We start from the raw sequence: 27,922 nt of genomic DNA, 5'->3' as shown, positions 1-27,922 counted from the left end.
TTGGTAAAACAGCACATATTACGCAAATGAAAAATCGTACAAAAATTCAGCCAATAAGCTCAAGAACATGTAAAATAAGTACAGTTATTGGAAACAAGACGACAGGACAAACGCAATTAAATAAACATTAACATTTAATTTTTGGCAGTGACTACAAATCTACAGATGCAAAAACTATGTAAATTGTCTATAATATAATATAGACAATTTACATAGTTTTCGCAAAGGTATCACAACATGTACATTTGCTCATTTAATAACAATTACTGAAAACAATCTGCAACTAATCTAAAAGAACCTCTGAGAACTTATTTAGCAAAACAAAATAAAAGTATGCACAGGAATACGTCCTTTTGACTTTGTAATAAATAAGCAGGGGGTGGTGGCAGTAACGAGAGGACGGGGAGAACAGCGCATGCGCCCATGTGACAATATCAAAGTACGTCAACGTCATCACGCACGTACCCGTCCTGCCCTTGAAACCATAAGCAAGATGGTTGCGTACTGGAGACAGGCTGGCCTCAGGTAAATAAATTCACCCCATGTATATGTTATTTCCTCATTTTGTTACCTCCGTTTTCCTCTTTGTCATTTCTGGAAATTCTGGAGACGCGCTTCGTCAATGCATGCCCCCGCATCACATTGTTTTTACGATTTCAATTCTCCAGACAGCAACACAGCTAAGCTAAAGCTACCGAGTAGAGCTCCTAGCATGCTGTCACTGCGTACAACAGGAGGTGATTGCCGTTTTGGCTACGCACAGGACAGCATTAACTTTCGAAAAATACATTGTCTTTCATTCACCAGCGGGGTCGTTGTCGGTGCTGCTCTCACACTTGCTAACAAACGCGTCCTTCCCTCAGCTACATCCGCTTCTCCGCTATCTGCGCTAGCGCAGTGCGGGCAGCGATGAAGCCGCAGTTCAAGAGCGAAGCACTGAAGGCCGCGGAGGCGAACGTCAGAGTCTTCAAACCCAAACCAGCTGCTTCGGCATGTAAGTCTGCAAATATGCCACACTTTAAAGCCATAACACTCCTACGCTATGTGCTTCAGTTATTCACGAGTCCTAGAATCCCCAGTACATGTGACATTGTGTGATGACAGTGTCTCTAAAAGAAGATTAACACGCACAAATCACATAAGAATGTTTTTAAAATCCGGAATCTGAGTTTAGTGGAAGTAATTCAAATTTCTTTGAATGAACTTGATTTTCAATTGCTCTTTTCTTTCCTTCAGGATGATGAGATCTTGATGTAGATAGTTTCTCCTGAAGTTGTGGCGTCCTGTCCTGTCGGTATACCATGGAGGAAAAGATGGATGACACCCAGAAGACTTGTTGGGACACTGGGGACCTGAATGAAATTACTGTTGTTGTTCCTCTTTGATTTGTAATTAACGCTGTATTAAAGATGGATGCTAAAAGGTAGTGACATTCTGCCTTTTCTTGTCTCTGTTGCACACCACACCATCCCGAAGAATACTGTGCAACTTAAGGTTAATAACAATGTTTATTTTTGGTATAAATAAATCAGTGCAGTGATCCATGTGGTCATGTACAGAAACATAGTATTTACAGAGGTATGTGTGTTGTTACTCCATGAGTATATTGGTAATCAGCAAGTGGGGAAGAACCCAAATCTAAAACCATAAGAACTGCATGCATTCTACAAAAATGAAATCAGAAAGACAACCAGCAGTTAATTGTCTATTATATGCAGTAATGCCTGCATTCTGGTTTTCTGTTCCTTAAAATATATTGCTGTCATGTATTGACTGCAAACAAACCATATTGTTTGTTTGCATGTGCATATTTTTAAGAACCGAGACGTGAAAAGAAAGTACTGAAAACTCGTCTGCCAGTTTTAATATAAAAGGTAGTAAGACTAGTAACTGTGGAAACCCGGCCAAACTTCAACTCAAACTGAAGTTGAAAGAACAAAATAAAGATTTTTGTTTGAATCCTAAACTTATTATGATCCTACAAAGTATGCAGTTGGATCACTGTCAGGCAGTCCAGCCCTCATGTTCCCCACAAACAGCGTTCCACCAAACTTTTAGCCGTCTTTCTTCTCTCTGGTCATCTTGATCATGGTCTCAGGCGAACGGTAGAGGAAGATGAGTTTCTCAAAGAGCGTCTCCTCTAGCTCCATCTCTCCCGTCTCCCGCACCACAAAAATGTCCGTGCAAAGCTTCAGCACCCGGTCGACGCACGGCAGCTCCTCGAACATGATGGACCTGGAGATCCCGTTAAAGAATTCTCTGACGAATTTTCCAATGACCAGCACCACCGACATGTACAGGCCTACGATACTGAAGAAAAGAGACAAGATTATTGTAACACCGGGGTCACAGGAAATGCAGTCGGATGATCTGATACCTACCCATGTCCAGCCAGAAAGCCCAGACTGGAGGGGCTGACTTTATCGCTGAATATCACTATTTCAATGCTGTGACAGTTGTGGTCGGCTGAACCAAAGGGACACTCCTCTACCACCCACCACTGGTTAGCCTGACCCTCTTGCACACCGCTTGTGACCTGCTGAAGTTTGATGGACATAGGCCTGAAGAAAATGAGGTCCGGACGATCCGAGTGATCTGCAGGGAAGCAAGGCCTGAGTTTCTTGGCTGATCTCAAGACTGATAATAAAAAAAATGGATATAGTTCCCAAAAATATTCAGTAGATGCCAGCAAACACAAGGCACAATCACTGGAACTGACCTATGTTCATTCTGGTTGCCATTTTGGACTCTGGTCCTTTGGGACCCCTGATGAACTTTGGCAGGAGGGATTCAATGATCCTGCAAGATGGAAGCACTTTGTTAAAACAATGTTGCCATTTAAGTGGGTCAGACTGGAGAGAAAATATGCTTAGCAAGGATTCCACAGAGGCCACTCACACAGGCTCGCTGCTGTTGCCCTTCAGCATGCGGACTATGTTTTCCCTCAGAACCTTGTCCTCAAACTTTACCGTGTTTTCTCCAGCCGTCTCTGCGTTCATGGATATGGACGCATTCCTGAAGACAGGAATAGTGTTATAAAAGGCATAAACGGCCTCTCCGACACACACAAACAGTGAGCCGCACTCACTAACCTGAGCAGCTTCCAGCGCAGCGTCATGTATATGTGTGTGGAGTTGCTGAGCTCCAGTATCATGGCCTCTCGGCTGGCTGGGCTGATGGTCCACAGGAGGCTGGCGTCGCTCTTTACCTTGGCAACGATGATGTCGTCGGCCAAGTAGTTCATTATGAACTGCATGGCGGACTGTCGCAAAGACACAGCGGGGGGGGAAATAAAGTATATTACATTCATTTTTCCGTCCTGGATTTCAGCAGAGCAGCTGCTAAAAATGATGTTGTATTTTACCCTTCACATGCTTTGAACAGGACCACCATGTGACTTACTGGATAGGTTGCATAGACTTTGGTGAGCCGGTTGAAGTTCTGCTCAGTGTAAGGCACCAAGTTTTGCTCCTGGGCACTCATGCTGAACAAAGGCTGTGGAAACACACATACATAATGAGGAGAGCAAAAAATCAGGAGCACCGTTCATTTCAAAGGAAGGAGATGTGAGCTGACTTTTTCCAAGTACAGCAGAAAAAAATGAATTTTTGCTGATTTTATCCAGACCTCATATCCTGCGATGCTGAGCTGGATGGACACGTCAATTGGCTGATTGGTCACTCCAGCTGCTGACTGGACCAGTGACATAAAGAGTAGTGGGAACCAGATGATGCTGATGAGGGCAAAAATGACAAAGCCTCCCAATCCATACTTCACCACCTTCTTCTTCTTCTGGCCAGGAGGGTGCGGGTATTTCTGGAGGAGTTACATCCAAATCAGTGTAGTTCTCTGTATTCATCACTGATATCCACAAGGTAAAATTGTTAGAATTTCATAAGTGACACCTCAAAAACGTAGATATAAATTATATAGTGTAGCAAAGTCTACATAACTGCAGCCCCAAGCATTAAAAATTTTCTTATATAAGTGTGTTGCATCAGTTTAGTTTCTGTTTCTGATCAGGCTGGACAAAAAGAAAGTTAATGTGAATAGCAGGAAAGAAAAACAGAATTAAATCATCACTGTATTGTATTTAAGTAATCTGGTGTCACTGTCTGTCAGTTACTTTCTCAGACTCCCTCCAGCACTTGAGAATAAAAATGTTAGCATAGATGTCCTCCACACAGATCCAGTTGGAAAGCGACAGAGTGGTGTCGGTCCAAACCCAGTCCATCACCGCCCTCAGCTCAGTCAGGAAGGGAACCATACGGAAACTGGAGAAGATGATTGTTTTTTTTATTAATTGCAGCAATGTACACTAAAAGGAGTCACAGCTTAGAACCACCTAGATGGTGATCTAATCAGTCTGTTGAAGAGGAGGCATTTTTCTAACCCCTGGAAGAGGAAGAGGTTCAGGTAGTTGTAGTTCTTGGTGAGGAAGTTGCCCAGGATGCGGTTTGGGTAGCCACACTTGATCTGGAACGCTGACAGGCCAAAGTAGATACACTTCACAAAGTACCAGAGCTGAGCCACTGGGTTCCTGTTAAACCTCCTGTGAAGCAGAAAGACAGGGAAAAAAGAATTTATGCCACCTGTAAACCTGTACTGAATGTAGGGATGCAGTGGATGTCAGTGACCTCTCTGTGACTCCAGGGAGAATGAAGAACATCCAGAAGTGGATGCCAAATACCAGAACCACCTGGAAAACACATTTTCCCAAAAGGGACTTTTTCAAGTAGAGAGCTCGGTCCACGATCATGGTGCCGAACTGCATGAGCAGCATCACCAAGAAGGCTTCTGGAACCTGGTCTTCGGACAGCGACTCTGTGATGTCCGCTGCTGCAGAGTATTTCTAAGGACAGACAGAGAACTCCTACATGTTAGATCAAGCACCATCACAAAGGCATTTTGGATGTTTATTCACTCACACTCACACACACACACACACACACACACACACACACACACACACAACACACACACACACACACACACACACACACACACACACACACACACACACACACACACACACACACCAAGCCGTCACTCACCCCAAAAGCCCAATATCCATAAATAGTGACAATGAAGTTGACGACGTCGATGAGGAACATGAGCGCATAGACGTCACACACAGGACTGTATTCTGGGTGGATGATGTCATAGAAGAACTGTCTTATGGGTAAATAAATGTGAAGAGCGCTGTGGGGGAAAAAGTGTCAGTTGCCACCTGAACTTTATATTAGTGCCCAAAAAAAGAACATTGACACGATGTGTCGCAAATTGAGGATAAAGTCTGATGGATGTGCAGGAAAATGTTATAGCTTAAAAAAAACATCTCACACTTCTATGACGGCAGCTTTGACCTGCAGCATTCTCTCTCTGATCTCTTGCCGGATCCTTTGCTTCCTGGTCAGTGGAGTCTTGTTGTGATTGCGTCGACTCTTCTTGCTTGGACGCTTTTTGGGTTTCACTTCTACAGTAAAAAAAAAACAAAAACGAACAAAGGCAACTCAACATCGATACAAGAAAATAAATATCAGGAAAGCAGTTGTTTGATCTTGGGTTTTGTGGATGGTTACCGTCCGGTTCTGTGGACGCGCCCGTCTTTCGGCGGCAGAAGATGGAAGTGGTGGAGGCCTGCAGGGGGAGAAACTTCAGCCGGCGCAGAGGTCTCTCCCTGCTGCTCATCTTATCCCCTGTCATCTTCTTCTTCTCCACTTTCCTCTTCATCTTCTTAAAAAAATCAGGCATTTCCACCTCTTTGTTGTCCCACAGTCCGTGACACTGTGTGGAGACACAAAGAGAATCTTGAAGGTCCCACACTTTGCTATTTTATTGTACCGGACATTTCCCACAATTCTTAATGTCTCAATCCTGTCTCTGAAAAATGAGAAAAGTCCATAATTTACTGCTTTGGTTTGCTACACTTTGTGCTAAAACACACTATTAATTTATAGGATGTTTGTGATGTCACAAAGGACAGTGCTATTTAACCCAGGTTAGTGATAACTACAGAAGAGATGACTTTTGTTACCATCCAGATATGTGCAAAGTATAACTGGGCATCAGTTTCTGCAGGAAGCTAAATATGCTGTTTTATGGATCTCTGTAGAGTTTTTTTTTTTTGAGAATTATTCTAGCAAGGCTGTTCCAGTCAAAGATGAAAAAAACAGTAAATATGGGACCTTTAATAGACCACGCAGCAGCAGGCCAGTTTGAGCAGAAGATCTTTTCTCACCTTGAGAATAGATCGGTGAAAGAACAGAGCAAGCAGCTGGATGAGGTCGAAGAGGACGTAGCCGTCCTTCTTCTCCACCCCGATGATGTTGGGCAGCGCGAAGGGCCGGTCAGCGTTGATGCCTCGGTAGGCCGAGGTGGTCCAGGGGAAGAAACCAAACTGGAAGAAGTACTTCACCACAACTGTCAACTGGGAAACGGGTGGTGGGTTATGATTCAGCAGATTGATACATTCCAAGCGTCTTGACCACCAAGATCAAAGTTGGGCCATTAAAAGTGTACCTCAGTGTAAATGATGGCGGTCATCCAGAAGCGTTTGCTGGGCCTGGGCACGGACAGCATGGCCCAGAGGAAGATGAGTATGGGCAGGATGAGGGAGAGAAAGGAGGCGGACACAAGGTGGTTGAGGATGATGACAAAGTAGCACAGCATCTCCGACTTTGACACCATGGTGTGGTAGAGGGAGAACAGCAGCTTCAGGGGCCTCGGCAGCGTCTTGAAAAACTTGTCAGACTCGGAGATCTCGTCATTTTCAAACATGCTGCGGACGAGAGCAGAGGAAGTGGTGAAAACATTGAAAATCTCAGAACGGGATCAGGTCAGGTCGCAGTACTGACTTGTTGAGCAGCAGCTCGCTGGCAGTGAGGTTCCTGCTTTCCTGACTCAGAGGTCTGGGAGACGGCGTGAGGTCGTGGCTTTTCTCGTCGTCGTTCGCTCTCAAGTCCAGAGAGATGCAATGCGGATAATCCAAGTGCTCGCCAGAGTCATCCCTCTGCTTTGTTGTGTCATCCAGCTCAACTTCTTCTAGCTCATAATCCTCCTCTCGGCGTTCATCATCATCATCATCACCGTCACCATCATCTTCATCATCAAATTTCCTTTCTTCTTTCTGCTCACTGAGATTTTCGCCCTCTCGGTCTTCTTGCTCATCTTCTTCCTTCTTACGCTCTTCCTGTTGAGGGCTTCCACCCTCAGGGCTGTAAAGCAATTATACAAAAAAAGAACAGATAAGATTAAAAGACCTGAGCTGACCAGAGATGAAAATGTTTTCTCACAAAATACACAAGTCGCCTGTCAACTCCATAGAAATTACTTCTTTTGTTTGCTGCTCTTTAGGGAAAATGTTTGCTGTAACACGCTGTTCAGGAAGTTAGATGTATGTGATGTCACAAAGGGCACAGATTTCTTTCCCATGTCAGCCAGGCGCTGCTTCCTCCCTCTGAGGCTGCTTCAACACTGCCTTGTTTCCATCCCATTCGTGCAAAGCATCAGTCTTAGCAGGAAACTAAAACCAAGTGCTTTTACTGGAGGCTGAAAACAGAGGGCTAAATACTGTACACTCTGAGATTTCTAGAGCAAAGTGTCAAACTCTGGCCTGCAGGTCAAATTTGGCCGGTGAGGGTATACAAAAACACTACTAGAGCTGGCCCGCCGATTGTATAAAGCACATGTACTGCTAATACTACAAATCCCAAGATGCTCTACTGGTATTGTGGTGCGTCAATCAGCGTAGAATATTCATTGAAGGATTTTATGATGACTTAATTGGTTTATTGTTTATGTAAATTTGATTGTGCATGTGTGCATTTCTGTTATAATATTAAGCTTTGCTTGTTCCATATTCAGCTTGAGACAAAACTTGTTTGGGTCTACATAAAAAAGTTCATTGTTATATCTGCAGGAAGGCTTTTTTCAATAAATATCAATGTTGGCCCGAGACTTTGTCCAAGTTTTATATTTTGACCCCACTGTAGGTTTGAGTTTGACAAACCCCATTCTAGAGCATTTATGATTAAGGCCTCTCCGCTTGGTTTAGCGATGTGCTTATGTGCATAACATGCACACTGTAACTTTGAGGCAGGAAGAGTACAGATCTCTCGCCCACCTGGGTGGACATTCTTCCACCTCACAGGGCAGGTCAATTTTGGCCGTTCTCACAAGCCGCCGTCTGAGCTGGTCAGCTTCAGGCAGAGGAGCCGGAGGCTCGTCCAGCTCCTCCTGTGTGGGCTGTCGGGAGCACAGCATGGTCTCATCCGTCATGCAGCTGGAGGTTGAGAGCACAGGGAACAGATTGACCATCCGTCCCATTAACATTTGGAGATCTATTGGAGATCAGACGTGAATGAAAACAAATCCAGACAGAAAAAAAGCCCACCTGGAGACGCTGCTGCCCCACGACACTTTGGAGGCGTGGCTTCTGAGCCGGGCGTAGGCGTGACGCGAGGAGGGTTCAGCAGGCGGGGTCAGAGGCGGGGGCAGAGATTCAGCGAGGTCCTCTTGAGAGGAGAGCGTGTTCTGACGGGACATCCAGTTCTCATAGAACTGCTTCACGCTGTCCTGGCTCACCTCTTTGCCCTGACAAAAAGAGGGCAGGCAGTGTATGTTTTCATGTACAGGGTCAAAAAAAAAAAAGAGCAGATCACATCAAAGTTCGATGTACAGACAAGAAGCTTTTGGACATTATAGGACAGAGTAGGGCCCAGGTGGAGATGTTCGTTATGCAGAATGAAGGATGGTTCTCTCACCTTCTTCTGCTGCTGGTTGAGTAACGCTCGCTCGAAGCGCAGCACCTTGGAGATGTCCAGGTTGTCCTTGCAAAACGAGTTGAGGCCGTCGGTCAGGTCGTCCAGCAGCGACAGGACAAAGGCCCAGAGGAGCTTCAGAGTGCTGATGACGCGCTGCAGAATGTTTTCTGTACCAGGAGTGCAATGGTGAATGATTCTTTTTCCATATTAGCAAAAACACACAGAGCTCCTCAGACGTTGAAATGCTGTGTCGGCTAAAGCATGACTTGTTCACCTTTATCATCTTCTCCCTCCTCGTCCACCGTGATTTCATCTAGTTCCTCTTCACTGGAATCCCCTCTAACAATGCCTGGGGAAAAAAGAGCTCACTATAATGTGTCAAATGTTTGGATGCATGATTCTACACACGTTGTTTCAAAAAGACGCTACAAGGACTGTGTGTTGTAAAATGCAACAATGACATGTCGGATTTCACTGGTTATTAATTGTATTTCTGAATCTTTTTGGGATTCCCCAAATTTTTATGATAATCTGTTTCTGGCAATCGAAACAATACTTCACAATAGGGAGAGCACAAATGAAATTCAGTCACTAAATTTTAATTCTATAAAGCTCTAATGCATATTGATGTGACAGGAGTGGAGCTGATAATAACACGATCATAATACAACAATGATTTAAACCTGCAGCCTCACCCTGCTGTTTCTGCATCTCCCTCTTTGTTCTTTTCTTCTCCTCTTTCTTGATTGTCTTCTTCTCCTTCTTCAGGTCCTTCAGAGCTGTCTTGGAGCTGGTGACCCAGGCATTGTACGCCAGCTGACAAACACGTGTGCAAGATTCGTGCCATTTACGTCCAGCTTTACAGTGAAATCTCGACTCGATGAGAAACTTAAACCCGTCTGTATTTTGTTTTGCTGCTGCCCACCTACCTGAAAAGCAGTCTTCTTCTTCGGGGGTTCCTCCACTTCTTTCTTCTCTGTGACCTCCTCATCTTCCTCCTCGCTGTCACTCTCAAACAGATGGTAGCCGCAGTTGTTCTCCACTGCAATTAAAACGACACAGCGGTGTCAGAACTCCGACAGATCACCGGCCTCTCTGCGTCTGGTCCACGTGTCTCTCGCTGCGTCGACGGTGAGCTGCGCAAAGCTGCTGCTCACCTCCCGGCTGAGACACCCAAGGCTTCCACCATTTTCCTGCATCTCTCTTTGCCTTTTCATCATCGTCTGGAGACACAGAACAAACTGTCTGCCAACTGCAACTTTCTTTCATTTGAGAGCAGATTTAAAATACACAATGCAGACGAAAAGGCTGCAGAGGCAATACGAGGAGGGGAATTGTTATATATATGATATGGTTCATGCATTAAATGCATTGCTGCTTTATTGAGAGCAGAAAATAGCAGTGCTTGTGTTACCCAGTGTCACCTGCTTCTGATCAGCAGGAGAAGCTGGTTTGTCCTCAGCTCCAGGTTTGTTCTTCTGTTTCGATTTGATCTTCTCCATCCTTCAGAGGTTAATGGTGAAAAGACAAAAGGCAGGTTAGCAAACAAATATCATCCAGCCTCTTTATCATATGAGTAATGTGAGAGTAAAACTAAGAATCCAGTCAGGTTTTAATCTGACGGTGGCGAAGCTCTCTGTCTTACTGTTTCTTTAAGGTCTCCACAGACTTTTTCTCCAACTCCAGCCGGACTGCGACTAGCTTCTTTACTTTGGCTTCGAATAGCTCTGCACCCCTAGGAGGCGTAGTGGTGAAGGAAGCAAAGTTACCATTCGAACTAGGTTGTTGGTTCCATTTCTTTAACTTTCCGATTCAATTTGGTTCGTTATTTTGAAGCAAAAATAACACAACTACAGAGAAATCATTTTGATTTGAAAGAAAGAAATGATTATAAATCAAAGTGATAGGAAAGCTGAGATGCCGTCCTTTCACGTGCAGCAATGGGCCGCTTCTACTGGGGCACCGACCTGGAGGCTAGTATCTTAGACGACTTCAGGTCAGACACCACGTAGAGGAAATAGTAGCTTAAGAAGACCCGCCGCTGTGCCAGGAGGACGGTGAAACAGATGGCGTCCCAGACGATGCCGGCCTCACCCTCTGGCAGCTCGCACTCATCGTCAGGATCAGCTGGAACACAAATCATTGCGTAGATTAAACTCTTCACGTCATTATTTCTGTTCCCATTTGATGTCTTACACTTAATTATTTGTGACATATGAGATATGACAACAACACACTGTTGAATCTCGGTCATAATGGCAGACCAAAACAACAACAGGCCTAATTAGATGCATGATTGATTATTATTATTCACATACAAACATTCTACAGTGCTGGACATGCGCAATAATTGCACATTATCTAAAGAAAAACAACAATTATATTTTTTATTTGATTTATTCTACAAGACTTACGGACGTCATATCCTTTGATAGTGCAGAACATGCTGAAGGCCTGAATCAGCCAGCAGCTGTTCTTCACCAAGCTGTGCAGGTAGGCACAGGAACCGAGCTGAATGGGAACAAGGGTACAAAAACATGCACAATTGGGGTTATCAGAAAATACCCTTCTACAATAGTAGAAAAAATATAATGATCATCCTCGGCTAGGATGTCTTCCTTCTTTGGAAGGATGGCGGCTCACCGACAGCAGGTTCTTCATGGCGATCACAAAGGAGGTGTATGCGATGAGCCAGTCCCACAGCCGCAGGATGTATTTCACCGGCTGCATCAGCACGGTGCCACCAAACAGCATGAAGTAGAAACAGGCCACCAGGTAGCCCAGACAGAAGATGCTGATTCGTGTCGTCCCAGTGATGAAGATGAGGCACAGCACCAGCCAGAAGAAGTAGCTGAACACAAACACCTTCACCATGTCAAGGTAGCACCTGAGGATAGGGGAGATGAGGGCCAAAAAGGACACATTAAGTGTGTTTTTGCACAGAATATTTCTGAAAAAAAGTCATCTGTTTAAAGCAGGCACGGACAAACTGCAGCTCGGGGGCCATATGCAGCCCGTTAAGCTTTTTAATCCGACCCGCTAAACTTGAAGAAATTATATTAACAGTCAGTAAGTCATAAAATAGCTGTATTTTTTTTTTTACAGCGTTTTAAACAGTTAAATACCATCGGGCTTCAAAGACACATTGTGTTATTACTTTTCTTTGATTAAAATGCGTTTTCTACATATCCCATGATATATTATTTTCTCCTATGAGATGGGTCACCAAAACACCCCATCCATCTGCTCCTGCTCCAGTCACATTTTACAACCCATCGTGGCCCACCAGTCAAAAGGTTTGCCCACCCCTGGTTTAAAGTCTCCTGCAAAATTTTCCATGTGTGGTGACAGGTGGTGTCAGAATAAACATCTAGCTGGGGGTCTAGTCACTAATCTAGCCATGCATGAGTAATGTGTTGGGGCTCTTTGTGACCTCACAACCAATCTTTCCAGATTTTATCACACTGTTTCCCCCACTGACAACATTTCCCTCTGATATTTCCAAGCTGACATGTCTGACCTGCAGTGGAGGAAGTTATCGACAGGTATGAACTGGTTGAAGGAACAGGGGTCCAGGCTTCTGCTGATCTCCACGTTGTCTCCGGCCAGCAGTCGCACTGCCGCTCGGTTCTCCTCCTCAAAGACCTGCCACTGGAGGGATGAGCAAAGCAGCAGCAGGTGGTCGTCTGCAGAGGGGTCGGAAAGGAGACGGAAAACATCAGGAGGGGAAATTATGCTTTGAAAGGAAGGACGGCGAGGACAAACTCACAGAAGATGAAGGACGGATTGGGTCTCATGGCAAAGTCCGGCAGGAAAAACCACTTAATCACGTTGGAGGTCAAAGGTTGAGCTGCAGTTCTCCAAGGATAATCTGTTCATAATATAGAGGAACGGACATGCACAATGTTGTTTTAAATCTAATATTTTTTTATATAATTGATTTCTCGATTAATCATCCATTCAATTTTGCATGTTACAAAAAACTTTTGGACCTGAATCCTAATTAATTGAGTCTTTCTCAATTAATATCTATCTATACATATCTGTCATTTTAAAGGCCATACCAGCGCAGAAAGCAGGTGGGATTCCTATGCAGAGGACGTACTGCAGCACCATGAGCCCCGAAGTGAAACAGCAGTATTTATGCCACACCTCCCCGATAGCCTTCCTGCGTCGCCGCGACAGGACGGCGATGAAGGCGCAGGAATGGAGCAGGGCGTAGAAGTCCATCCTCTGACCAATCACGTTCACCGCCACGATTAGACTGATCTAAAGAGATGAACAAGCACATTGGAAAAAAGTCAGAAAACAACTAAAAGGGCCGCTGTGTGCTCCGTACCTCAATCCATCACCTCAAGTACCTCAAGGCCAAATTTGTAGAAGAAGAAGTTGATGAAGTACTTGATGCAGGGCAGGATGCCGTGATCCAAGTGCTGCCTGGTGATGCCCTGGAAGATGATGCTGAAGGGCGGAGCCTTCAGGTTGTTGTGGAGGCGAAAGTAGAGCTGGTGCCGACAAACTGTGGCCTCGAACACCAGCAGCCCCAGCACCATCAGGTGGTTCTGAAACACGCAGCGGATTAGCATGAGTGGTACTCCTCCTCTGGCTTCCGCAGCTCACAAGTGTGAGTATAACTTGTATTTCACTTTCCATTTCCCCGCAGACTAAAGTGTGGGTTTATTAAGAGTTACAACATTCCACGATTTTAACACCTGGATCCGGTTGAGTGAGGCCGACCCTGTTCAACAGAAGAGCTTGTAGCTGGTGCGCACCTGTAGGCAGGGGAGGATTCTGCCTTCGCATTTACGCAGTGCTCCGCACCAGTAGACAGGGTCCACGGGCTCCACATAGAGAATGGACCTCTTCAGCAGCTCCATCATGTTCTCCCTCATCTCTGAACTGTTGGATGACTCCAGGCCCTGACATTCAAATATTAAAAGCACTTCAGTGTCCAAAAACAAGTTTTGTTTTTTTGCTCCAAGGCAGCGGACTTTGCATTCAACACCCATAAGACACCCACCGCCGTGCAGTTGGAGGAGTAATCCAGGGGTTTGATGACTTTGAGCTGGTAGAACATCTTGCACACCACCATGACGCAGGCCCACACGGCAGAGATGCTGGATGCCATGGGCCGTATCCGCGGGAACGGGAGCGCAAACACCCACAGCACCAGGAAGAGCGAGTTCATCAGTGAAACCTGTGGATGGAGCGCATCTCATGCTTCAGTTTCTGCGCCTGAAGGAAGGCCGACACTTGAGCAGACAAGAGGAGGAGCTGAGAAAAGATCACACTGAGGACAAAGAAAAAGCTCCACCTCTTGCAGTGACACCCAGATGATGCCCGAAGACACAATCTTCAGGCTGTGGAGCTCCAGCAGTCTCCAGCTCTGCTCCTGGACTTTGTGGAGTCCAGACAAAGCGTGAATGAGCAGCAGGCTCGCCCGGTCCACAATCACGATCCACTTGTTTTCAGGACTGCTAGCGGCAGAGTCTGGGAGGAAACAATGAGGCAATAATGAGGCAAACACATCAAGACATATCAAGACTGTGTCACTGTTTCGGCTGTTAAGACATCAGACTCAGTAGCGTCAGCACTCAATAGTTTAGTACAGACAATTATCTGTAATGCTCTGTGATATTAATGCCACTGGTGGGGAAATTATAGCACAAAAATAGAAACTATTGATTTGCAGAGACTTTTAGGGACATGACAGTTTGAGTTTGTAAATGTTCATAAACCAGCTTATGGCATTGCATTCTGAATGTGGCAAAAGTTAAACAAGTTTTGAAAGAGTGTAACTTTCCCTTTGAAACAAAAAAGGATGCTGAAGAATTGTGAGAGTGAGAGGGCTTGACTAGAAAAGTCATCCGTGCTTCTCCTGTTTTGTCATAACTAAAATTAGATAAACACATAAACATTTACTTTTTTACATTTCAGTTACTTTAGTTACTGCACTGCACTGTCAGACGAGGTTCATCTGCCGTCTCCAGTGTTGCTAACATGCTCTCTCTGACGTGGAAGTCTGCGCTGGCTGACCTGCGCTGACTCCCTGTCAGATTGCAAATTGATTTTAATTAAAATTTTATTGCTTACGTTTAGGGCCTTAAATGGTCTTGACTCCAAATTCCAAATACATTTCTGATTCGCTGACTGGGCTAATGCTCTTTCCACCGTGGGGATGTGCTGATGCAGCCCTGCCAGTTACCCACAGGTCACTACTGGCGACAAAGCTTTTGACATAAGGTCCCGAACACTTTGGAGCTGCCTGTCAGCTGAACTCAGAGGGAGGCAATGGGATCAGGTCAAGACCAAAGCCTTTCTTTAGAGACTGGGTGAGCTTGGGGAGGGTGGGATGGGCTTTGAGGCTGCACAAATTCCTGCTTTTATATATGTCTTAGTTTCTATGTTAAATCATGATTGTTCCTCTTTTCCGTTTTAAGAAAAAAACAAAACAAGTTCTGTATCATGGATGTTTTGCCATTTTTGGCTCAATAACAAAAGCTAAGCTGGCACACTGGTTGAATTTTTCCTAAATCTCCTGAATGTCCAAAATGTCAGAGTCGAAATATAAGTGGTTGTTTGTCTTTTTTCTGTTGTGACGTGAGCGATGAATTTTGCAGCATATCTATTGCCACAGAGATGGTAAAGGCACATAGAGTAGAAACTTGTCGACTAGAAACTTTGTAGTAATACAAGTTAAAAGCGTAGTTACCCTCTGCCGTCTCCTCCTCGTGCACACTGGTCCCAGTCTCTGAGGGGGTTTGGAGTCCAACGCTGTCCAGGGTCTCCTGACTTCTCCCACTGCTAATTTGCTCCTTCGCAAGCCTGTAGTACATCAGTGTATCAGTGAACACTTTAAGACCATGAAGGGAAGGAAGTTCACAGCCGGTGTAGAATTGACAACAGCGGCCGAGGTGACGGCCTCCTCACCGTTTCTGGAACTTTTCAATGTTCTCTTTAATGCTAGGAAGGAAATCACACAGAAAAAAACATAAGCATTCCAGGAAATAACAGTAACGGTGACGTTGGACGTGAAAACAATGACGCTCCGTGCAGGGTAAACAGCACTTATGGTTTTGGTTTACAGACATCAGATTTACACCGATCCCGCCTCCTTCTGGTCGAACCGCTGATTGTGTCTACGGGCTTACAGACCAATGGGCTGCGTGAGATGCGGTTAATTGTGACATATTGTTGCACAAAGTGTCGTTAATTGCGAGAGATCATTTGTGGTTGAATATAAAAGGCAGCGCTTACGTCTCAGATATCACACTGAATGAACTCCTGAGCTCTTCCTCTCTGCAAGGAGAAAAACAAGATTATGTGCAATCCAGAAGAGAAGTGCATATCGGAATAGCAATCGGGGTGTTTACTGAACACTTAAATTATTCACGAAAGGCAGGATGGACGTGATCATGATCATGATCATTTTTATTGTTGTTTTTTTTTGTAGCCTTCAGATTTTCCTACCTGGACATCTGCCTGACAGGTACATTGTCCAGGTCAGTGGCAGACAGGAAATCCGAGTTAAAGTAGTGCAGCTGGAGAATGCAAGCCAAGAGGAACGTGGCCGGAAGTAGGATGCGCGCAAACAGCTCCACCGTGTCGTACCGCTCCAGACCCAGGTCACGGAGGCTGGCCATTCAGACGAGTGCGGAGAAACACAAAGTAAACAAAAAGCGGTGAGCAGGCTGCTGGTGCAAGTACAACTGAACTGAAGATATCCGACCAAGAATCGGCTCACCCCTCCTCTGACATGCCCATGATCTGCCTGAACAGTCCCGACACACTTCGGAACTGGTACATGTAGATGGCGATCAGCACCACCATGGAGTATCCCACCACCACCGCCCAGAAGGTCTTCAGGAGCCGGCGCCACACGTCGTAGCGCGTCTGATGGGACAGAACATACAGCACAACTTTTCCCTCAGATCTGAAGTCGTTCATTTTCATGCTTGTTAGAATGAACTCATACATACAAATAAACACACACACACACATGTATATTTATTTATATGGGTGAGTATATATGCATATACATATATATGTAATGTGTATATATATATATGTGTGTGTGTGAGTATATATATATATATATATATATATGCTTATTATACATATAATAATAAGCATATTATTAGATGTTATTTTGAAATAAGTAATGTTGCACCTTCAAGGCTGAAGTTTTGAGACATGAAAAAAATACTTCTCAAATGAAGAAAATTGCAGCGAATATAGTTTTTTTTTTCTAAAGCGAAACTATGAGTCTAGTATAGTTTCGTATAGTATAGTATAGTTACTAGTATACTAGTATAGTATAGTTTAGAACATAAAGAAGTTCCTGCCAAGTGCACGGGGAAAATGATGCAAAAGGACCCAGTTGTATCAATCTTCTGTTCAAAAGTCCCGTGTGTTAACAGGAAGACGCTGCTAATGTTGTCTCAAAGTACAAATGCCGTCGACTGGTCGTACGGCACTGTGGCAGCCATTAGGCCTTCCTGTAAGTGCATACCGCATTTCTGAAAGGTCAGCAGAAACATAAGATGGAGAGGAAAAGACGGTGAAAGAGCAGCAAAAAAAATGACTCACTATGTGTGTGTGTGTGTGTGTGTGTGTGCGCGCGTGCGTGTCTGTGTGTTTTACACATTGAAATCAATACTTTTCTCTGTAAAAACTGCATGGATGAGATGCTTCCATAAGCATGATTCACTAATGATCATCTTCAGTCATAAACCCATTACTGTGTAAGATGAACCTGAAGATGTGGCGCCTACGTGTGTTGCCCCTCGACTTCTCCATAGTTGCAGCTGATTTCCTCACCAAATATTGACCCTGTGCAATCTCAAAATCAAATCTCCATCTATCCGCTGTGGACACGGCGCGCAATAGATGCAAACATAACTTGGTGAGAGCAGGCGGAAGAAACAAACGACAGCAACCCCGATCCTTTGACTCTATTTCAGAAGACAGCAGGGCCTAAGTGCTGCGTGGAAATCACTCACCTGGTAGAGCACAACGCAGAAGAGGAAGAGGACAATGTAGAGGATTTTGTAGACCACCACCTAGTCAAGTGACACATGCGATATTAAATTAGACATTAAACTCACAAAGTATTTAATTACTATCAAAATGCTGCCGAAGAAAATAAATGTCATTTCTTATTAAAACCAAGACTATAGATATATAAATCCAGCACATGTGACAGTAATCTCACGCATGCATTTCACAAAGCTCTAATACTGTTCTGCCAGGAAGCCTCATGCAGCTGCTAAATTCCAAAAAAAAAAAAAAAGGTTTCAAGATTAATTCCATGTTTGTCACCTTCTGAAATCTGAAATTAAACATGGATGTTTCTTTTTTCTGTGAGTCGAGGCCAATATCCAATGTCTGAAGCAAAGAGTGGTGACCTTCGCCTGTGTGTCCCTCTGACCACAAAGAACAGGGGCCTCCATTCAGGCAGTGAATGCTGGCAGTGGAAGGTAATGGTGATGATGATGGTGATGATGATGATGAAGATGATGATGATGATGATGATGATGATGATGATGATGATGATGAAAATGTATTGTTTCTGTGGCATTTGTCACTTTGTACTGGCACTTTATGCTAAGGAATGTCTATCTTCTCCTGTACTTGGTCAGCACTTATTTTATCTATCTATTATTAATTGGATTTTTTAAAATATATTATTCCTACGTTTTTAGTGTCTTTTGACTAATCCTTTAATTGGTATTATCTATCGCATGAAACGGGTGTGCTCAGGCTATGTTTTCCATGTATTGTGTTGTGTTTTGTCTCTTTAGTTGTATGTTTTACACTTCAAACCACTTCCTGCTGTAACTCAAATAGCCCTCTTGGGACATTAATAAAGCACTTGACTTGACTTGACAGTCACTTGATTCCCAACTTTCAGGTCAACAGACTGACAGCTACCTTCCCAGAGAAGCTGATGACAAAGAACATGGAGCAGCAGAAGAGGATCCAGTATTTCACCAGCATCCCTTTCACTCCGGAGATCAGCATGGCCATCAAAGCCGACGGTTCACTCTCCTCGGCTAAAATGACATTGAGACGTTAACAAGAGTGTGGAACTGATGGCTTCTCTCCAGACACACGCACACACACACACACACACACACTCGCCACTGAAAGTTCATTACATGTTACAACTTTGACTTCATCGAGGGATTCCTCCCTCCGCAACTGCTCTTCCTTTCTCTCCACCAGCTGCTGACGGAACATCAGCCAGAAGCTGAAGGTGTAGAAGACCTGCGGAACACACGGCAGACCATTTCAAACAGAGGCGTCTCGCTTTTTGCTTGTGCGCGTTGTCGCTCTCACCTTCGCCCCCAGGTGGACACACGGCGCAGGGTGGTAGCTGTTCAGGTCAAAGTCAACGATCACAGCAGGAGGCAGGCCGGGATACAGCTCGGCCCGGCTGAGTCGCAGGCCGCTCAGGAAGCCCAGCACCACCAGGACGGTGCCGTAGATGGCCAGGAACGGGGCCGACATCATGGCATAGCGCCGGCGGTCACGCATCATCCAGATGATGCAGGACCACACCAGCAGAGCGAAGGTCAGCCAGTTGTTGTAGGTGATGCTCCACACCTGCACATGCAGATTTTTCAATTTTGTTGTGTACCTGGACACATTTGATTATTGTCTCAACCTTCTCCTGAACTAACCGCAACTTTTTTATTAATGTCATTCTGTCACACCTCAGTCTTATCTACTATGCAAGAACATTCAACAAGTTAAGTATCCCATCACCTTCATCAAAACACTTTTTTCCCTTTTTGAGACATCACTTCCACAAAGTTGACTTGCCAGTGGAGTTTCTCACCATCATGATGATGAGGCCACTGACGTAGCTGTGTTTTTGCACCAGCCTTCCGAAGATGACTAGCCCGCTCGGGCCTGACGGGGTTGGCATGGTCTCTGAGCGAGTCAGTGCGTTCTCCTCAGACACCCCCTCCTCTGTCCGGCTTCCTGTCTCGAGCACAGACGATAGAGAAAAATCAGAGGGGTGGGAAAGTTCGAGATGACGGAACGTAGTCGTCACGAATGCCAACGCAGCTAGCTAGGGACTGAAGCTGGCTATTTTACCATGTGACGGCGAGTCCTTGTCTTCATACTGCGGCGGAACATAACAGTTGGTGTAACCCGCCCCTCCCAGCAGAGATCCCAGATCATTCCAGGAGCCTCCTCTCATTAAAACCATTGGCTGAGAAAAGCGAAAACATCACATCAAATGTGTGAATTTATACAAGTGATCATATTGTTTTATCAACAGTGAATGAGAAAAAAAAAATCTTTGAAGCATTGTTCAGCAATCGTACCTCATCGGGCAGATAGGTTTCTTCATCTGTGCTGCTTAAAAGCTGAAAATAGAGAAGAATGTGATGTGATAAATTATTATCATACATCTGAAACCTATTGAATTTTGATTTTTAACGTGATTTTGTTTTTTTTACTTTTAACACGAGTGTAGATGGAACTAGGTAGCACTCATATATATATATATATACTGTATATATGAGTGCTACCTAGTAAGCTATATATATATATATATATATATATGTATATATGTACACTACATCCATTGATGCTACCTCATTCTTGTCTCCTGAAACATAGAGGACCCTGGAGAAACTTGGAGGAATATCTGGACTCTCTACTGGACTTCTGCCTTCCTCAGCAGTATCCTTTAAAAAGAAGACAGAAAGAAAGAAAGAAAGAAAGAAAGCAAATGCTAGTAACGTAGCCAAGCATTTGCCAAGCCAAGCCGTCATGCTCACAGGTTAGCACTGATGCGCCCACAAACCTCGTCCGTGATGTGGACCCATTTGTGCAGCAGCGCCAGCAACGTGTAGTAAAGCAGCAGCAGGACAAAAGGGTTAATGAAGTCGGGCCAGCAGACATCATGGTGCAGACCCAGAGAGTGGCGTTCTGAGCTATTGGTCCTGATCACTCCTATCATACCAAACAACCTTTGACACACGGAGGAGAAAAACATGGTGCAGAACGGATACAGGAAGAGTAAAGCATACTGATGTTAAAAAAAAACAAAAAACACGAAATTCAATGTTTTATGTTAGTCTGTTAAATTTGCCTGTGCATTCTGTAAAACTTTAGTCTTTCGGTTTTTGTCATCTCTAGCTCCCCTTGTGTTGTGGACAAAAGCAGAAGGTGGTGTGCTCCTCTACCTTGGGTAGACGTCATCTGGCGGAACTATCTGCTGCGACAGGGGCAACTGGTAGAGGTAGAGCGCCAGCAGGTGTCCTCCGCTGAAGATGGCCATCATCACACACAGCGAGCTGAAGATGAGCATACTTATGTCGCGTCTGAACACCCACCACCACACCAGCCCCAGGAACACTCCGAAGTACACGCTTGACGTGAGCGACGGCAGCGTGATCCCTGCACACACGCACACACACACACACACACACACACACAGCAACAGGAATTGTGGATAAAGACCAGACTGAACGTATGAATGCAGTGATAGAGGCTCACGCCGCACCTGCCAGCCCCAGGAGCAGCGCCACCACCACCTTCCCTGCAGTGTTCATGATGGCTGACAGCAGCACCTTCAGACCGGTCGCAAACACAATCAGCTTCTGGACAAACTGTGGAGGGCCCGACTGAACGGGCAGCGTGGTCTCCTCTGAGCTGTCAAAGGATGAGTCCCCTGACTCGCTTCCATCCTCTGACTCCGTATCGGAGGTCTCCACTTCCTGTTGGGGCGAGCAGACCTGTGTGATTTGTGCATCCTCTAGCCGAATGAGCCTCCCGCCCGACAACTTTAGAACACGTACCTCTGGGGCGGACGGCGGGATTCCATTTTCATGGAGATTGACTTGAGGAGGGGGGTGCAGGAGCTTGATGCAAAGCCTCAGGATGAAGATAGAGGAGCATAGGAGGCCCAAGTCTGGGGCCAGATAACGCACAATGTTCCCGGCGTCAACCGAGCTGAACCTGAAAAGACCATATATGTATGTATCTGGCACTATTCAGGGTATTTCAAATTGAAATTTTGCTAGCATGTCAGATATAAAACTTGCTCAAACAAATTATCAAGAAAAAACTGAAAAAAATAATAATTATATAAATATGAATATATATGTGTTATGTGTGTGTAAAAAAATTACAGAGCAATCTAAAATGTTTACTTAATATAGCATGCAGTATATACGTAATGCAATATTTATTTTTATTCCTTTCAAGAAAATCTGAAGTTTCAGTTTGTTAATTTGTACTTAAAACCCGACTCACATGCACAAACTGTGTGCCATCGTTAAATGTTACAACCATCCAGCCGTCGTACGTTAACGCATGACAGTGTGGGAACTTTGACCGAGGGTTTCTGAATTACTGAAAATCTCATAAACTCCCCACATCTATTGTTAGTTAAGAAAAAAAGGGAAATATTCAGTAGTGTCTTTGGCCTGAAAAATTGATGTGGGATATAAAAGTGCACTTTGCACTATGCACTTTGTATATAATCATTGTTCCCATACCTCACAATTCCTAAGTGGTAGAGGACATCTTCCCAGAAGCCGCTCACTGTTAAAACAAACAATACAAACAATATCCTATATGAATTTGTGACCTTTGATAGATTTCAATGTTCATCCAGTCCAATTTCAAAATGTTCTACAAGTCAAAATGTGTATTTTCCACCCTGTTATTTTTGCAGGCAGGCAGTTTTTACCGTGTGGAGGTACGTAGGCAAAGGGGATCTGCATGAAGCACTGCAGGGTCAGAAGAGTCAGACTGGTGTAGATGATCAGCTGCAAGAACTGGCCCGTTTTATCTTGAGGAAACGAAACACACAACACAAGGAAACCAAAGTGAACATAATGAATTATAAGCAAATATGTAATCAAGGAAATGTATTTCGAACCTCATTCATTCACTCACTCACAAGAAATTAAATAAGTACTGGTTGTTATGTCGGCTCGAAAATGATGAAATATAAAAAATAAAATTTTCAACCTACAGTCACAGTTGTGGGATTTATTTTATTTTTATTTTTTTATTATAGAACTTCTTTCAGAACATATTTACAGTGTGAAGGAGTCCATTCAATATGATTTATAGTCCTTTTACTTTTTTTAGGTGGCCTTGTCTTTCTTTTTTGCATTGCATTGCATAAATGTCATAAAAATAAGAGGTTGTACACAGCATGATGCCGGTCATAACAGAGTGATAAAGATAGCTTTGGGGCTACGGGAGCTTTTAAAGACAGCTGAATGGATGTACAATCAAAATGCTGACATCACAACTTTTAATTCCTTGCTGTAATTACCAGGCTATGTATAATTGATTTCAACTCTCCGACCACATCCCTTTTACAAAGTACTCAGTTCTCTGAGGGAGGGGAACATACTTTTATTCACCAGAAGGTGCTGATCAATACCCAGAAAGCACACACACACACACTTTCTCTCTCTCTCTCTCTCTCCCTCCCTCTTTTTGGTCTTTCTTAATATAGTGGCCTTTTCACGCCAAAATTTGCTACCAAAGAACAAGAGCGTTTGTATACACGTACATCACCTTTTTTTTGAGTTGCCAATTTATAGTAGGCATGAATAGGTGACAAATCAATGAAGGCAGAATCTAGAAGTGTTTTCGTAAAAATCCTACTGTAATTTCCCCAAGAATCCCTCCATCCTTCCTCACCTTTCATGGTGACCTGACTGGGGTTCGGCAGCAGCGGCAAGGTGAGCAAAAACAGGAAATACACCACTGACAGACCATTGTAGCGGAACAACGATGCTGAGATGTAAAGCAAAGAAGAAGAAGAATGTGGCTGATGAAAATCATGGAGCACCCACAGAAAACATGACACATTTATTCTCCTTATATATCTGCAACGTGGCACAAATCGTCATGTTTGCACATAATTGGACCATCATCACGATAATGTGGGCGCTGAGCGTGAAGGCGTAGATATATGAAATATTAGAAAAACAACATATATATATATATATATATGTATATATACACAATTAGGCCCTTTTTTTTTTTTTTACAAACAAGCCTTGAATATCTTTAAATAGCACTTTCAATACATAATACATCACAATAAGACCATTAAAATAGTTTTAACGGTTTTTTGCACCCAAATGGTGCCTTTGTGCTCAGCAAGTAACTTTGGGAAATTTCTCACAGCAAAACCCTTTGTCCATTAGAAATCGTCAGTATAAGGCATTTCATTGTTCCTATTTGTCCAAAAGAATGAACAGGAAACAACAACAACAACAACAACAAAATAACAAAATAACAAAATAAAACATGAAAATAACTCAAACACCATCACATAAACATGGATAAAATAAGCAACAACTACTTACCAGTCAGCAGGACGAGTGGTAATAATAAGTTATACAGCATCCCAACTACAAGGTCCCCCGCCATGTCTCCTCTGTGTCGGAGACACCAACGCTCCTCGTCCTCAGTACCTTATGCTCTAGATAATAAGCAGGAGATTTAAGGAAAGAAAGAAAAAGTAGATCTTCACCGTTTGGGAGGGAAACTCCAAACTGGCTTCACATTTCTAACGGGGCAATGTGTGCAGCCTTCATCAAAGAATCCTCCAATTTGGCCATGAAAAAGGCAGAATACATATTGTTTTTAGTCCCACACCATCAAAAAGCAGCGAAGAGAAAATCCAGAGGAATTGAGAATCTTGATTTCAAAGCGAGCTCGATGAGTGCCTCGGCTCTCTGCCTCCGCGTCTGTCACACCCTCCTTTTCCTCCCTCACCTCTCGCTCTCGCTCTCAGGCATAATGGGTTGTATACCAGCATCTATCATACTATGCTCGATTTAGGACCTATCTCACTCAGGAGAATAGTCACTCTTGCTCCATGACTGGTCATCGGGACTCCAATCTTACATTAAAGCTGAGCAAGAGCCACTTTAAACAGGAATAAAACTTTTGCATGCGTTATTGTAGGCAGGTTTTGTCCTCAAAGGTCAGTTCTTTGCTCTGCACTTTAGGTCTTTTCACACATCTTTGCAGTTTTTCAACATTCCGATGATACAACTGTTTAATTTCTCAATTTCTTACACTTGTACGCCGCTCTTTGTCTCCACACAGCCGCATCAGGCTGGCTCATCATATTTGCCCTGTGGGGTGGAGGGAAGTGTATCTAATATTCATGGCTGTGAGGCCATTAAGAGCTGGTGTGACTACAGAGGAATAATCAATGTCAGGACTGAGACTAGCAAAAACATTAACTTGTACTCTTAAGATTTATTGCCAGACCAAAAATGCTGTAAAAATATGGCTCCGTGTCAGAACGTAATAAAGCAGTTAGGGAGGTCAGGACTATGACCGGAGTGAATGTGGGTCAGGGGTTAACTTCTTGTTAAAAGGGAAGGTAGTATTGTCTTGCACTATTTTTTTGTAACAAGGTTAAAAAAACAACAACAAAAAACAACAACTTTTACTTACACTAACCATGTGATGCAAAATTTGGTGTTTCAGGATGCGGTATTGTAGTCATGTAATAACAGGTACAAACATTTGCAATATTGCATTTACAAATAAAGAATATGAATACTATTAAAACTAAAGTTTAAACTTTGATTGCTTGACAAGAAAAACTCTATTAATATCTGATTATATTATAATCAAACCTCCCTAATATTTGATTTATTAAAGTCCTTTTAATCACTGCAACAGCACAAATAATCAAGACGACAGTAACCTTGTTAACTTGACCCAAACTAAACCAATAAACCCATTGCACATGTTTGTCTATAACTTATCACAGATGATGGTCATCTGTGGGTATATAAATCCTCTGACTCCATGAGAGCAAAACACACATTCAATTACTTCTCACTCTACTACATATAAATTGATTATGATGAGAATGACTGCTGAGTAGTCAGCTAAAATGTCATGACGGTGCAGTAAAAAAAGAAGCACTGAGTAGATAAGCAGAAAAGGTTCCTGTTTAGTCAGAACATGTATGCATTTGTAAGGTTTGATATCTAAAGGTTGCCAAAATATATAATGGTCCAAATGTACCCAGAATTCACAGACAAAGGAACGGAAGATGAGATTAAGGTGCAATGATATTTTAAAAATAGCTAATGAGTAAAAAGGTTTTTGTCTTTGTTTTTGTCTAGCTTGTGTATAACAGGGATATATTGTCTCAGAATGAAATAAGTTGCGTCCAACCGAAAGTGGATAAAGGGTTCCTGATGCATGAAACAGTATTGATCTGTTGCTGGGAACCTTCTCACATTAGTTCCTTTTGACATTTTAAAACGCTTGTTTTCCAACTTCCATCACTCTCCCTGCCACCCCTTTCTCGCAAAGTGATACAACAACATGGTAACAATACAAAAACTGTGGTTGTGTCCATTGTTAAATGAGAGTACAATTCAAAAGGTAATTTAAATGCAGATTTATGATTTTTACTGGACTAACAGGGCAGGCATACGGGATATTGCCTGAATATGCGTACCTGAATATCAAAAAATCTACAGAAAGGCAACATTATAATAAATTAGCACTATTAATCATTATTTAGCATACAGGCATCTTATTGACGTTACCTATAAATTGTGCTTTTTACTCCGCATGATTCTTTGCATACTGTTGTTAGCAAAATGCTGCCATCTACTGTTCAAAATGTCCAACAGCAATAGGGCTGTTGACACATTGATTGTATAGATTTGATAAATATGTATTTTTAAATTAAATAGCTTTCATAAACATCCATGCAAAAACGCGAAAACTTCTTTCACCATTGGTATTATAAGCACATGATAACAAATACTTTGTATGGTCTATGTATAATACCATAATTTATTTAAATACAAGGTAATTTTTTTTTTCTTTCGTGAATTTGATTGGTGTCATCATCCATTGCTTTTGTATGGGTAAGCTAAGTGGAAAAATAGGCTGTTTTCTTGCCCAAACTGTGTCTTGTAATGAACTTGTCGGGTCAACCAAACTTAGCTTTCATGCTACCTGTCATTTCGCGGGATTCTTCTGTCAGCCTCCTTTAGCTTTTTACTTTTCACTGAGGCTCAAGAGTTCGCGGTGGCCCCCACGCCCCTGGAACCTGCTGGTCGGTAGGGGTGTCCTGGCCGGCTCTCATAGCCCGTGTGCCTGCCACACCTCCCAACCTCGCTCGAACTGGGGGTGGGGGGGACTCTTCCCCTTTGAGGAGGGCGCCGTTTTCTCCGCAGAGCCGCGCCGCTGACGCCGCTGACGCCGCTCCGCGCCTCGGCCACGTGACGAGCCGAGGCGGCCTCTCCTCTGCTGCTCACTCGGTCTTTTTCCTTCCCAGGGTTCAATGAGCGCCGTGTGGCCCCACCCCGTCTCTCGTCGGGGCTGTCTATGTGCTCAATGTAGGCTTCTATTCTCGGCGAGCGGAGAAAGCGAGGGAGCGAAAGGGAGAAAATAATAACCTCCAAGAATTGGTTATTCTTGTCTTTCACCTTCCACGACCAGCGGCCAGGAAGGGGAGCGGCCTCCGCGATGGGAATGTGCAGCTACAACAACACCGCGTCGGGGCTTTTTGTGAATGTAAATGCACATGTCGTCTCAAGTCTGTAGGCTATTTTTTGCCCATTTCGGTTTCGAGAGGAATATATATATATATGTACGTGTGTGTGTGTGCGTGTATATGTTTGTTTGCTAGTCTCCCTCTGTGTGCGTGCGCGCGCGCGCGCGCGTGTGTGTGTGTACACATATATACGGGCCTTATGTAGGCTATAAAAACTGAGCCTGACAGCGGGGGTTGCTTTTTCACCTGCAAGAAACGTGGATACATTTCGAGGGATTTCACATCTTGGTCACGTTTTCTTTTCTCGTCATTTTCACCCCCCTCCTTTTTTGTCATTTTTTTTTCTCTCTGCCGGGGAGGATTAAACGGAGCCCAGCACGGAATATATGTGTTTTTACAGCGTGCTGGTGCGCAGTTTTTTGGAGGTTCTCCGGTGATGTGAGGGGCTGATAACACATTTTGAGCAACAAAAGCGAGGGGCAGGGGAGAGACAGAGAAGGCCCCCTTTTGGAGGATAAAACACAACAAGGAACAGCCATCACCAATAAGGAGGACAAATCGGCGGGCGTTACTGGATCTGGTCGGAACCCGACGCCGAGAAGACACGCCGACCGCA

At 43.9% G+C, this 27,922-nt stretch overlaps 3 protein-coding genes across 4 annotated transcripts in view; 2 read left to right on the top strand and 1 right to left on the bottom strand.

Moving 5' to 3' along the window:
* Positions 1-375: 375 nt before the first annotated feature.
* atp5f1e (ATP synthase F1 subunit epsilon) lies at positions 376-19,625 on the top strand. Of its 2 annotated transcripts, none has more exons than XM_076026235.1 (3): positions 376-525; positions 864-985; positions 19,609-19,625. In XM_076026235.1, the coding sequence occupies exons 1-3, from the start codon at positions 416-418 to the stop codon at positions 19,614-19,616; spliced, it is 240 nt and encodes a 79-aa protein (XP_075882350.1). In that variant the 5' UTR covers positions 376-415; the 3' UTR covers positions 19,617-19,625. The 2 variants fall into 2 exon arrangements, with proteins under 2 accessions (XP_075882350.1, XP_075882349.1); XM_076026234.1 differs by lacking the exon at positions 19,609-19,625 and adding an exon at positions 1,237-1,422 and having other exon boundaries at positions 864-994.
* LOC142888168 (piezo-type mechanosensitive ion channel component 2) lies at positions 1,523-27,378 on the bottom strand. Its single transcript, XM_076026236.1, has 57 exons — positions 26,766-27,378; positions 24,128-24,243; positions 23,454-23,549; positions 22,483-22,584; positions 22,289-22,334; positions 21,587-21,746; positions 21,292-21,505; positions 20,972-21,185; positions 20,590-20,755; positions 20,378-20,470; positions 20,105-20,146; positions 19,872-19,989; positions 19,609-19,754; positions 19,107-19,373; positions 18,926-19,034; positions 18,699-18,820; positions 17,768-17,827; positions 16,510-16,658; positions 16,236-16,400; positions 16,023-16,064; positions 15,696-15,728; positions 15,478-15,590; positions 14,080-14,255; positions 13,786-13,962; positions 13,538-13,684; positions 13,127-13,327; positions 12,830-13,034; positions 12,535-12,636; positions 12,286-12,451; positions 11,409-11,652; positions 11,180-11,276; positions 10,733-10,892; positions 10,411-10,500; positions 10,180-10,268; positions 9,923-9,988; positions 9,695-9,807; positions 9,461-9,581; positions 9,040-9,114; positions 8,766-8,932; positions 8,396-8,595; positions 8,126-8,284; positions 6,858-7,217; positions 6,523-6,781; positions 6,242-6,430; positions 5,583-5,787; positions 5,344-5,476; positions 5,055-5,202; positions 4,638-4,852; positions 4,394-4,552; positions 4,127-4,274; positions 3,628-3,816; positions 3,403-3,495; positions 3,093-3,262; positions 2,899-3,015; positions 2,720-2,799; positions 2,382-2,595; positions 1,523-2,310 (listed from the first exon to the last, which is right to left on the bottom strand). Exons 2-57 carry the CDS (start codon positions 24,189-24,191, stop codon positions 2,055-2,057), a joined length of 8,211 nt encoding a protein of 2,736 aa, XP_075882351.1. The 5' UTR covers positions 24,192-24,243; positions 26,766-27,378; the 3' UTR covers positions 1,523-2,054.
* The window catches only part of gnas (GNAS complex locus), a 28,910-nt gene continuing 28,347 nt past the window's right edge, over positions 27,360-27,922 (top strand). The window contains exon 1 of the mRNA XM_076026228.1: positions 27,360-27,922. The gene's annotated coding sequence lies outside the window, so the exon portion shown is untranslated.

Source organism: Nelusetta ayraudi, unplaced genomic scaffold, assembly GCF_046127955.1.
Source record: "Nelusetta ayraudi isolate G7.1 ecotype Tasmania unplaced genomic scaffold, CSIRO-AGI_Nayr_v1 ptg000019l, whole genome shotgun sequence".
NCBI lineage: Eukaryota > Metazoa > Chordata > Actinopteri > Tetraodontiformes > Monacanthidae > Nelusetta > Nelusetta ayraudi.
This window is presented reverse-complemented; position numbering and strand designations above follow the sequence as displayed.

Coding starts and splice junctions, on each gene's coding strand:
- atp5f1e (XM_076026234.1), top strand. CDS start 416: ATGCGCCCATGTGACAATATCAAAGTACGTCAACGTCATCACGCACGT. Junction 526..863: donor TGGAGACAGGCTGGCCTCAG/GTAAATAAATTC, acceptor TCCTTCCCTCAG/CTACATCCGCTTCTCCGCTA.
- LOC142888168 (XM_076026236.1), bottom strand. CDS start 24,191: ATGGCGGGGGACCTTGTAGTTGGGATGCTGTATAACTTATTATTACCA. Junction 10,893..11,179: donor TATCAAAGGATATGACGTCC/GTAAGTCTTGTA, acceptor TTTGTGTTCCAG/CTGATCCTGACGATGAGTGC. Junction 7,218..8,125: donor GTGGAAGAATGTCCACCCAG/GTGGGCGAGAGA, acceptor ATTGCTTTACAG/CCCTGAGGGTGGAAGCCCTC.